General features: G+C 34.4%; 2 protein-coding genes across 3 annotated transcripts; one reads left to right on the top strand and one right to left on the bottom strand.

Moving 5' to 3' along the window:
* Positions 1 to 2,171: 2,171 nt before the first annotated feature.
* On the top strand, positions 2,172 to 5,246 carry LOC101204151 (U-box domain-containing protein 17). Its single transcript, XM_004147340.3, has one exon. It carries the CDS (start codon positions 2,731 to 2,733, stop codon positions 4,876 to 4,878), a length of 2,148 nt encoding a protein of 715 aa, XP_004147388.1. The 5' UTR covers positions 2,172 to 2,730; the 3' UTR covers positions 4,879 to 5,246.
* A 4,102-nt stretch (positions 5,247 to 9,348) lies between these two features.
* Positions 9,349 to 11,568, bottom strand: LOC101204390 (heat stress transcription factor A-4c). 2 transcript variants are annotated; one of them, XM_031880216.1, is made up of 3 exons: positions 11,371 to 11,568; positions 10,703 to 11,241; positions 9,349 to 10,592 (listed from the first exon to the last, which is right to left on the bottom strand). In XM_031880216.1, the coding sequence occupies exons 2-3, from the start codon at positions 10,919 to 10,921 to the stop codon at positions 9,582 to 9,584; spliced, it is 1,230 nt and encodes a 409-aa protein (XP_031736076.1). In that variant the 5' UTR covers positions 10,922 to 11,241; positions 11,371 to 11,568; the 3' UTR covers positions 9,349 to 9,581. The 2 variants fall into 2 exon arrangements, with proteins under 2 accessions (XP_031736076.1, XP_011657567.1); XM_011659265.2 differs by having other exon boundaries at positions 10,703 to 11,568.
* Between the last annotated feature and the right edge of the window lie 1,121 nt (positions 11,569 to 12,689).

Raw genomic sequence — 12,689 nt, 5'->3', positions numbered from 1 at the left:
GTTTTGAACTTTTAGAGAGTTCGGAGGTGAAGAAGAAGACAGTATATGACCGACAAATACAAAACTTATCGGATAGAATCTGAGTAGAAATTTCGAGTTTATGATTGTATATATACAAAATATATGAAACATTAGGTATATTAATTAGGTATATTTTAGATATTCGATTTAATATGCAATCAAACAAAAATGTAATTTTGAATGTGAATCATTCTAGGGTTTATTGAGATTTTGACGGTCAAGAAGAAAAGTTTCAACGACCGGTAAATACAAAACTTCTCGGACAAAATCTAGGTAGAAACTTTGAGGTTAGTATTGTATATATTAAAAACATATGAAACGTTAGGTATATATTTTAGATATTCGATTAAATAAGCAAACAAATGAAAATGTAGTTTTGAATGTGATACATTCTAGGGTTTATTGATATTTCGATGGTGAAGAATAAAACTTTCGACGGTCGGTAAAGACATAATTTTTTAGACAGAATGTGGGTAGAAATTTGGAGGTTGCTAATGTATATTATGTATATGTTAGATATTCAATTAAATAGCCAAACAAAGAAACATGTAGTTTTGAATGTGATACATTCTCCGGTTTATTGAAATTCACAGTTAAAAAAATTGTTGCATTGGGATACATTCTAGGGTTTAACGAAAAGGTACTATGAGTATATTTAACTTACATTGTCATTTAAATACGTAACAAAAACTTACTATGTGTTGATTTATTATATATCACTATAAAGTATTATTGTATATAATATGAGATATATATATACTAAATAACATAACAGAACTAATATAGATTACAGATATATTAAAATACATTTATAAAGAAATCAAATGCATTTATAAAAAAAAATTATATATGTATGGTCATGTTGTCTACTACTGTTTTAGTAATATTTAATATATAAACATAGAATTTAAACACAAAATCTGTAGAAATTATGTATAAAGTATTATTGTATAATAATATAAGGTATATAGGCTAAATCACATAACATAACTATTATATATTACGAATATATTAGAGTACATTTATAAAGGATAACCATCTATGTGTGATCATGTACTTTATTACTATTTTAGTAATATTTATTATATAAACATATAATTTAAACATAAATTCTGTTGGATGAACATAAGAAAAAATTTGGACTTCTTATCATTTAAGTAAAGTACGAAATTTGAAGAAAAGGAAAACGAGAGCAATTGATTATAATTTAAAAAAAAAACAAAAGTAATTGAGAAAGCAGCTAACCGGAAGTTGTCTATAAAATAAAATTTCGAACAAAACAAGAACCAAAACGAAAAACATTATTGAATAAATTTTATATTCCATACAAAAAAAACGATTAGAATAAATTTTTTTATAAAGATAAATATTTTTATTTTTGAAAATTTTCACTTGAGTGGAGGACACTAATTCAAAGTCATACTTTCTCCCTCAAGATGATTTTCTTATGAATTGAAGAGCATTGAAGAAGCATAGGCATTTTCACTAAATTCATAAAATTTAACCACAAAAGTCTACCTACCTGAAAATACCACAAAAATGACATATAAATTCATAAAAAACTCATATTAAGAGCACTAGAATTTGGTTCAGTACACATGATTAGAAACTAATAATTAAGGATTTGTTTGATTATTTTTGAGCTCCTTCTCTCGTTTCTTTTCATACCTCTATCCAAACAAAACTATTTAGACTCCAAGGGTGAAATGGTTAGTAATTAAATGGAAGAAAATAAGCATAGATTGTTAGAGTAGAGTATATAAAGTGAAAAAAAGAGGACATTGGAAAAGCAGATTGTTTTGTTTGTGTTGTTTTTATAAAAAAGAAAAAGGAAGAATAGAAATGAAAAAGACTAAAAAGGGATTGAAGTCAACTGAAAATGGTAAGTAAGAAAGAGAGATTTGAAGAATAGAGAAGAAGAGAATGAGAGGAGATGGTGGATTTTCAAAATGCCAGCTCAACCACACTAACTTCGGCCCCACTTCCCCCCTTTTTTTTTTAATTCTTTCGTCAACTCTTCCTTAATTTCCAATTCTACATTTTCTACAAACATTTCCTTTTTTCTATTAACAAATAAGAATTTAAGAACTTTTTTTTGTTTATGTGATACTCTTCAAATGATTTAAGTGTTTCTTTTAAATTAATTGGCAGCATCAAAGAAGGCTTAGAAAATAGAAAAAAAATGGTGAAGTATTGTATTGTATAGAGATTAGAAGAAAGTTGGAGAAGCAAAGGAAGAAAGGGAATGGACAGGAATCTCTGGTAACACAATTTTTTTTTATCGTCAAACCTTTGGAACGTCCCTTTCCAAGTTTCTCCCATGCCCATGGTGGCTACCATTCTTAATTCATACATACTCTTCACAATTTCTCACTTCTTTTCCCCCAACGCGGAATCCCCATTTCTCCTCTTCTCTTCTTCCTTCTTTTAAAAACCCTCCCTTTTCCAATTCACTCTTCTTCTGTTTTTCAACTCAGATTTTCATCTCGGGTCTCTTTATTCTTCCAATTTTTTTTTTTTTGTTTTCGGTTCTTTGTTGCGATTTACCCACTCCGGTTTAACCCCCTCCCGGCCAGAGATCAAATCTTTGATTAAGGAATAAAGGGGTGTAGACCCTATTGGATTTTTCTCTTCTATTCCTCCTTTTTCTGTGTTTTCTTGACTTTCAGGAACCCTAGATATTTGGGGCTTGCTCTAATTTTATTGTTTATGGCTGCCGCTGCGATTTTTTCGTCTTTACGAAGGAGGAGATCGCCGTCTTTGGAGGCTTTTTTGGCCCCCGTTGACCTATCCGATGTGGCTTTAGTTCAAACCTTGACGATAGTGGCGACGGAGCTTGTTTCTCGATTTTCAGACAAGTCTTTCTTCTTCCAGCGTAGGAATTCGCGTTCTCTTATAAGAAAATTGGAGGTTTGTCTAGTCTTTTTGGAGTTTTTGAAGGAAACTGACGCCAATTTGCCTCACACCGCTTTACTCTGTTTGAAGGAGCTTTATTTGTTGTTGTATCGGTCTAAGATACTTCTTGATTATTGCTCTGAATCTAGTAAGTTGTGGTTGTTACTTCAGAACCACTCGATTTCGGGGCATTTCAATGATTTGAATTTGGAGTTGTTGACATTTTTTGATGTTTTTCCTATTGAGGAAGTTGAATTGGGGGCGGATGTTAGAGAGCAGGTTGAGCTTTTGCAGAAGCAGTTGAGAAGGACTAGACTGTTTGTTGATGAACGTGATGAGGTTTTGAGGACTCGTTTCCTTTCTTTTCTTGATGAGTTTGAGAACGGGAGGCTTCCCAATCCTAGGGAAATGAGGGAGTTTTTTGTGGATAAGTTGAAGATTTGGAATGCGAAGAGTTGTAGAGCTGAAATTGAGTTCTTGGAGGAGCAGATTGTCAATCATGAGGGTGATATTGAGCCCACGGTGGCGGTGTTGAACGGTTTTGTTGCTCTTACTAGATATAGTAGGTTTTTCCTCTTTGGATTTGAGGAAGATGATGTTGATTCAGGCACATCAAATCAGAAAAAGCTAAAGAAGAACTTGATTACTCAGGAGATTGCTGAGACGTTTCTAACAATTCCGAGGGACTTCTGCTGCCCAATATCACTGGATTTGATGAAAGATCCTGTGACCATTTCTACAGGTCAGACATACGATCGCAGCTCGATTACTAGATGGATGGAAGAAGGGCACAACACTTGTCCAAAGACGGGGCAAATGCTTATTCATACCCGCCTCGCTCCCAACCGCGCATTAAGGAATTTGATTGTGCAGTGGTGCATTGCACATGGAGTTCCTTATGATCCACCAGATGGGATGGATGCATCTTCAGAGAGCTATGCAATTGCTTCTCCCACACGAGCTGCACTAGAAGCCAATAGAGCAACAGCTATGATCCTTATTCAACAGTTATCCATCGGATCACAAGATGCAAAGACGATTGCTGCTCGTGAGATTCGTTTGTTAGCCAAAACAGGGAAAGAGAACCGTGCTTTCATTGCAGAAGCCGGTGCCATCCCCCATCTTCAAAAGTTGCTGGCTTCCCCAAACGCAGTTGCACAGGAGAATTCTGTAACTGCTATGCTTAACCTCTCCATATATGACAAGAACAAAAGTTTGATAATGAGTGAGGTAGGGTGTTTAGGAGCAATAACCGATGTGTTAAGATTTGGACACAGTACAGAAGCACGGGAAAACGCCGCAGCTACGTTATTCAGCCTGTCTGCAGTTCATGACTACAAGAAGAGAATAGCAGAAGAAGGTGGTGCAGTTGAAGCCTTGGCAGGGTTGTTGAGAGATGGTACCCCAAGAGGAAAGAAGGATGCTGTAACAGCTTTATTTAATCTCTCAACCCACACGGATAATTGTGTTCAGATGATAGAGGCCGGGGCAGTAACAGCTCTTGTAGGAGCATTGGGGAATGAAGGTGTTGCTGAGGAAGCAGCCGGTGCATTGGCTTTGATTGTTAGACAGCCCGTTGGGGCCGAAGCAGTTGCCAAACAGGAGAGAGCTGTAGCAGGATTGATAGCAATGATGCGATGTGGTACGCCGAGAGGTAAAGAGAATGCAGTAGCAGCTTTGCTCGAGTTATGCCGAAGTGGTGGAGCTGCCACAACCGAACAAGTGTTCAAGGCTCCGGCTTTGGCTGGCTTGCTCCAAACACTCCTATTCACCGGTACAAAGCGAGCGCGAAGAAAGGCTGCTTCACTAGCTAGAGTGTTCCAAAGATGTGAGCATGTCACAATGCATTACGGCGGATTAGGGGTTGGTTATGCCTATGCAAGTAACTCAGCTTCAAACAGAGAAACAAACTTCGCTAGCGAGGTGTCTGTGCCAATATCTATCTCGGTACCTGTCGTATAATCACACCGTTCACCATTCTCTTCGTCTTCACACTAAATATGAGTTCCCCAATTTTGTTCAAAGGTTAACCAATTCTTTAATTGAAAGATGGAAGGATTAATGGCACAACCATGTCCATATTTTATGAAACAATGGTTGCTATTAATCATGTAATCTACTCCTCATTTTAAATACTTGTATTGTATCCTTGCTGTGATAGAAAACATTTATTGGCAAAAATGGAGTCTCTGATCCAAAATTCATCACTTTGACCCTAAAAATTGGATATCCTCTTTCCATTGCCATCCAAAAAGTACAAATATTTGGAAGTTTGGTTTGAACATGGGTATCTTCCAATGGCATCAATTTATCAAACAGCTCTTTGTGTTGATTTGTTTTCTTTCATATCAGTCATCATTGCCATGTTGAACGGATTAAGCTTCATTTCAACATCCCTCTGAAAATCTATGAAGTAAAACATTATGATTTCAATAATTTTTCTAGTTAATTGTTAGAGGCCAATAATGTGGCTAATTCTAAACAAAGTTGTGGATTACTTTAATCAGGCTTTCTTCAAAGAAACAAATGCAAACATAGACTTAACAAAATACTTTCAACTGATAAAATATCAGTTGTGTTTATGATTTTTCTCAAATGTTATGTAATCAGTTGTGTTTTATTGATTGATTTTAGTATCTATGATGAATCCAATCTTCAAACTATTTTCTACAATACTTTTAATATTTGATCTTTTATACAAAAAATTACATAATTTGGAAAAGAATCGAGCATTTATGATTAATCAAATCGTACAAAAGATTACGTGATTTTGAAAAAGTTACATACAGATTTTGGTCTTTCCCTTAACGAAATTCCACCAAAAAAGTCCAAAAAAATGGATCTAGAGGTTAAACTTCTAAAAAAACCAAGAGTCGAACATAAAGCTAGTTCCACGATTTTCCAAAACGAGGTCTGCAGTGAAAGACAAACATTTGAGGGTTAAATTTGGACGATTTCCCAGTAATAAAAATTGGGTTTGGGGAAGTCCCACTCAGAACAGTCACATTAACATTTGAAAGTAAAATTGTATTTTCACAAGTCATAAGCATTAAGCAGTACGAAAGTGGTTAAAGAAATGATAAAGAGTGGTGGGGGCACAGGCTTTCACCACTCTTTGTACTACAAAATGCAATGAGATGAAGTAAAAGGGCACTCGAAGTGGAAGCAAAGTTGGCCATTTTCTCCATCAACCATTGGAGATCAGAACAAGACACCTGTATTATTTACGGTGGACTCGTTATTATTATGCCTCACACTTTGTTTTCAACCTCAAACAAACTTTGAACCCACCAATCCATTCAATATAACTCCAATCCATTCAATATAACTGGATGGTTTGACTTAATAAATCTATTAAAGTTTGTAAGTTTGTGTTTAGAATAAGTAGTTATATGTAGTTTTTTCGACAAATCTGAAAAAACATATTAAGAGAGGAAGATTGTTAACAAATATAAAATATAGAAAAAAATGTGAACATAAAGTTACTCGATGAATGTACAAACTTCGATGATGTTTACAATTGAAGTCGATTTTTTTACCCTAATTTAAGACGTTAAGAAGTTGGTGAACTAAATGGCCGGTCCTCTGCATAGTAGTACTCCACATTTTCCAACTTCTCAACCTCGTTAGCTGAAATCTGAAAGGAAAGTATTACATGAAAATCACATTTATAAGATCTAAGGTGGGTGTTCTTCAATTCAAACGTCCCATATAGAACGTCTTTCTTGTATGACAAGCCAAACAATATGGGGTTGTATTGCAGACTGAAAAAGAGTCTTTTATAGAACTACTTTGGATGTATGCATTGATAATATCCACAAAAATCTGTACCTCATTGTTGAAACGATCATGTTCTAATAAGAGGTTCCATTTAATCAAAGAGTCCGTCTCGTGCAGTTGCCTCAATAAGCTCTACTAATCCAAACAACTTCTATAGTTTCTATAATGATGGCGTCTGATTAGACTTCTGAAGATCAATGATTCTGTGTAAAAGGACTTTCATGTGTCCCACCAAAAAAAAGAGAAAAGAATCAGCTAAGTTGTTCCTTTTTTTTTTTATGTGTTTTCTAAAGTGATTTAGTTAAATCTGAGACGAGACTTCGAAGTAAAGACAATGGTCCCTTAAAAAATGAAGTGTTTCAAAGAGAATGTGATTCCTCTCAATGCTTTAAGAAAAAAAAAAGAAATCACTGATCTTTGATGACATAATAAAATTCCAAGATTTGGCTGATGAAACCCATTAAGAATGAATCTGCAGAATTGACCTTTTCTTCTCTTTGTTCTTGTGAAGAATGTGAAATTTTCGTAGATTCTATAATAACTGTAATGGCCAACACTTTTAAAGTTAGTTTGGCCAACACTTTTAAAGCTAGTTTTAAACAATTGCAAATACAAGAAAATGTACCAATATACTTCTATTGGTAATATACTTTATGATAGACTCTTTATCACCAATAAACTTCTTTAAACGATGTAGTCTATCATCAATAAACTTCGAGAACTGAAATTAAATAATGTGGTATATATGAATTTGATTCTTCCCATGGACCTAGGTTTGGTTATAAGCATTTGCACATGGCTGGTCTCAAAAAAATTATGATTTTAGGAGTTTTTTTTTGTTAAAGGTGATTTGTTAGATGAATGATATCTAACTTATTCAATAACAACAATAATTTTTATTCTAAAAAATAAAGATTGTTCGTGGCTTGTGAATAAGAAAGTCATTAGTCGTATATAATAATCAATTTTCAATTCTCTATTCCTAATAACGTCAATAGATAGGCAGAAACATAATAACTTCAGAGAACTCAAACATTGTCAGTGTAAATTGAACCTTCACAACTTCCCAACATCACTGTGGCTTTGATTACCATAACTACTAGTCTTCTTTCTGAATACATACTTTTTTAAGATTGAAATCCAAGCTTTCATGGAGAAAAATAAATAAATAAAGCAATGCTTGAGAGTCGAGCATACAATAGAAATGAGAATCCTACAAAACGAGAGCTACTAGCAAATAATTATAGGAAGGCATGGAGAAAGAGAGGACCTAACAAGGCCAAACATCATTGTATGGCCTCTCTCCCCTAAAGATTTTACTATTTCTCGAGTCTTGAACTCCATCCCGTCCATCTTGCCTAAGAAACAATCTTTTCTCATGGAAAGGCAGATGGAGGAGGAGCTCCTTAATCGACTCCTTGACACCTAAGTGGTCACAAACCTATAGCCAAACACCTTGAAGAAACCAATACCAACCCAATCTCAACACTAGAAAATATGATGGTCTTAAATTGCAAAGTCGCATAGTGTTTGGATAAAAAACTAGTAGCAATCACAAGGTGAGATCTTGATGTTTCTTTTAGGAGATTCTATGTCAATTTCTCAGAGTGGAAGTTGCAGTAAGGTTGTCCTTCATCTTCATGAACTTGTAGTTTGAAATCGCCCTTCCGAAAGAATCAGAAAGTGATACTAAAAGCCATGAACATATCATATACCCCTCAGATAAATTCAAGATGCAACATCATATAAGACTTTGATACACTTGTACACTTCAATTAAAAACAAGCAAATCATGAAGTGAAAGACCTTACAAATTGAATTCGAATCCTTTGTGTAAATCCTCAAGGACCAAAACAATTTCCTTCCCACATTTTGCAGCCTGTTGGAAGTCCTCAACAAAACAACATTCACGAAACAACATTTTACTTCAAACATGGGTGCTCAGAAGGACGGAGATACCACTCTACAATACAGACATTGTTAAACAATAGAACTAAATGAATGAAGTATTAAACAATAATACAAACTCTTTCTCTTCAAGTTACAGGTTTTCATGATGATTTAATGATATAACAAAAGATGAAACAGCAAAATTCAGAGACTATGGGAGACAGAGAACAAATGGGAATGAAGTTTTGGCTGAGGCACTCTCCCTAAATTGCTTTCCTTATTCATGACACCTTAAGCGTATGTGAACTAAATGGAAGCTTCAGATGCACTTAATTGAAAAAGGAAAACAGGTACGTTAAAACCTTGAAAGGGCAAGAACTCTTTACCACTCTCTCAAGAGCTACACCTACAAACTAACCCAAGATGCAACAGTACTTCATGCTCATAGAGAAGGAAACATACATCTTAAAAACAGTTCCAACAAATAAAATTTTAAACTGGACATGAGAAACTTGGGGGGGATAACAGGACGTGGAAAGATAGAATCTTAGGAAGATGGGATGCTGAACCCAGCAAAGATTCTGATCTAATGCAAACTGTATCCTCACCTAAATTACGCATGCGGAAAGGTGCGATGGAAACAAGAGAAAACATTAGAAAACTATAAAGATGATTTCAGCAAACCTGAATAAGGAACAAAAATATAAATATATTTCCGTAGGATTCAAATTCCTAAGATTTATTGACTTGCATATTATGCACTGATCCATTACTAATGTCTATTCCCTGATATATTACTAAAGCAGTAAAAAATATTGTTCATTCATAGGTACAGCCAGCAATTCTCTAAACAAGTCAAGTATCATGAGGAAATTAAAATCAACGAGACCAACTGAAAAAGACATGGGTGGAAGCTCAAACGTTCCATTCATAATAAACTATATTACATGTGAGCTAAGGGGAATCTGTAATTCAGAAAAACAGTCAACCTAGTATCAAAATTTCTCAGCTGGTTTAAGGTGCCCTATCTGTTCTACGACATTATTTACACTCCTCGTGTTCCACCAAAATTTTCCGTGATCACTCTGTCTGTTTTCTTCGTTTATGACATCCGAATCTTTTCTGGCTGATTGAACTTCTTGTGGATCAGATGCACCAGGATTCTCTGTCAAGAATTGCTGCCAGAAAACATCATTGAATCCAGTTGGTAATGGAGCATTTACTCCAGCTGCTTGATCTTTTGAAGCTACAGAGTCAGGAGCAACAGTAGCCATGGGCTCCAAATTCATGTCGATTCCAGGTGATTTACACCGAAATTCTTCCCTAACTAGTCTGCAAGATATAGCAGGGCTACTGGCATGACTCACAGATCCAACCAACTCCAGGTTTGAGCTTGAATCAAGTGGACTAACTGTTTCATCATAACTATGGATAATTCCTTCCCAAAAGGTCAGCGATGTCTCAAGAAGTTCTAACTGCTCTTTTTCCAAAATTGGATCAAAACTACAACCCATATCGTCTCTACCAATGGTTTGAGTTGTCCCTAAATGATTGTCCTCAAGGCTGTCTTCACTAATGTTGTAAGAAACTCTAGGTAATCTCCTCTTTCTCTCAGGAGTTTCCAATTGTGGCAGGAGATCCAAGTGAAGTCCTGGTTTCTGCAAAAGGCGAGCCATCAAACTGATAAATAATTGCATCTCCTGTTGAACACGTTGAAATCGGTCTTTCAAATTTTGTATTTGCAATCCAACTCCTTGATATTCTTGTTCGTACTTTTGCAACTCGAGTAGAAGCTGTTCTTTATCCAGTTTCAGCCTTTCGATGTCATCCTTAAAACTGTTCCTTTCCACTTCAGTTAGAGGAGATATTCCTTGACCGTGAAGGTTCTGTAAAGAATGACTATGGATTGGTTTTCTCCTGTGGATGTTCTTCATCAGATGTGGCTTACCTCTAACAAAATCCTCATTGGCAAATTCCCATTGTTCAGGATCCACCTTTCTGAACCCCTAACAGTAATGAACAAAATACTCAGAAAGCAAAAACATGGATACAAACACAACTACAGTGATGAAAACAGATAGCAGAAATGAAGTCAATAAAAAATTTATCGTCTTACATAAGTATTGAGCTGCCTGATGAAGCTTGAGAAGTTGCTATGCTTAAAGAATTTAGGCAACAAAACTGATGAGAACTCCAGTGGATTCCAAACAACAAAGCTTTTATCACTAGAACTCCATGAAACAATGGAATTGGTTGAAGGGTCATCAACCATATCATACGTTTTGACTAAAAATGGAGGCAGTGAAGTCAAGCCGCCTCCCTGAGCTTCATCCATTCTATATCCTAACCTCTCCAATCCACAAAATAAGAACCCCCCAACGAATTAAGAAACCAGAAGCTATACATTAACAATCCCCAATCCTTTCAAACCGAACACCAATCATCAAAATCCTTGCTTAAAAAAACACATCAATAGAAACCTAAGAAACTCACCATCTGGAACAACAATGATAATCCACCCACTAGAAAAGAACTTCAAACCTCAATATCGAAAACCCCATGTTGGGTCTCCATCAAAACTACAAAAACATCGCTAAAATTCCAGAAGGGGTTTTGAAAGAGAATTGGAATTAAGTTGAACTTGCTCAGCATAGCCTAAAGAAGACAGAAACAAACAGAAAGTTACAGAATGGAGGATAACGGTTTGAATTGAAGTAATAAAATACTTAAATTCAATGTAATGAATTGAAATGAAAGGGGGGAAAGGAGGCGATTAAAGAAGACCCTTCAATTCAACAAGCAAAAAGAGGGCATTAAAAAACGGAGGTCTGAGGGGAAGACTGTGGACACCATAGACCAGCCACCCGTAGTTCTGTTGTATCACTTTGATTAGAAGAAAGATATAAGGAAATGGGAAATAGAGAAAATGTTGAAGAAAATTATGAAGTAGCTAAAATGGTGGAAAAGATAAAAAGATAGGGAACTTGAAGGATAAGGCAGCCATTATTAAGCTTTCCAATAATTAAAAATGTTGGAGATCGAAGGATGTGCACGTGTAAGATAAAGATTGGCCATGACTACTTCACCTTATTTTTAATTCTTTTACTCAGGCTTCGATGTTAGATTCGTTTCATTTCATGTTCTAATCAAAAATATGTCTATTTCTTTTATATGAAAACCCACCAGATTGGAATTACAAATTCCTTCCCTATACATCTTCTTCTTCCATCTTCCATTAAACACTAATCTAAATCTAATTTATTATTTAAATTGCTGTCAAATTCATTTGGGATTTTAAAATTTGATAGTACAACTTCATCCATCTGCCTTCCTAATTTCCATATCACCAAATTTCTGTAAGTGACTTCAATTAGAATAAACTTGGATCGTCCCTTCCACCTAAGTTCAAGAGCAGCTCAAAACAAAAGTTTCCCTTTTTATCTTCTTCTAAAGTTACTAAAGTCATTCATTTTTTTCTCTATCTTCCCACCTCTCTTCAAACTCAACTTCATGTAATTTTTTTTCTTCATTTTACTATATTTGAAAAAATCATTATAATAAAATATTTGAATTAAATAAAATAATCGTTATGATAAAATATAATTTAATATCTAATTTCATTATAATATTATGATTTAATATGATGAGTAATACCATAAAGTGACGTCTTACAGTTGAATTAAATAAAACATAATTTGAATGTTAAACTATCAATCATTTTAAATATTAACTTTATAAACTAAATTCTTATGGATAAAAATGATTTACTGTAGAGAATTGGATTTGATATATTTTGTAAAAGTTTTTATATTTAAAAAATATCCTAATTATAGTACTTTTTAATTAGATTTTGATTAATTAATAAAACCTGTTTGTTGTTTAAAATATTAATATACCATGATTTATAAATAGAACAATTGGAATAATACTATTATTTAACTCATCAATTATTTAATATTGTACTAATGATAATACTTTTTTTATTGGGAAGTGATAGGTTGAAATATTTTCAAAAGAAAAAGGGAAAAAAAATTCAACGGTAGTGCCCCAACCACGGTGTCAAATTCACCTGTAACTTTTAACTTTTAAAAGTTTATTTATAG

The sequence above is a fragment of the Cucumis sativus genome, chromosome 1 (genome assembly GCF_000004075.3).
Source record: "Cucumis sativus cultivar 9930 chromosome 1, Cucumber_9930_V3, whole genome shotgun sequence".
NCBI lineage: Eukaryota > Viridiplantae > Streptophyta > Magnoliopsida > Cucurbitales > Cucurbitaceae > Cucumis > Cucumis sativus.
Note: the sequence above shows the minus strand (reverse complement) of the source record. Positions and strands in the feature narration are given on the sequence as shown.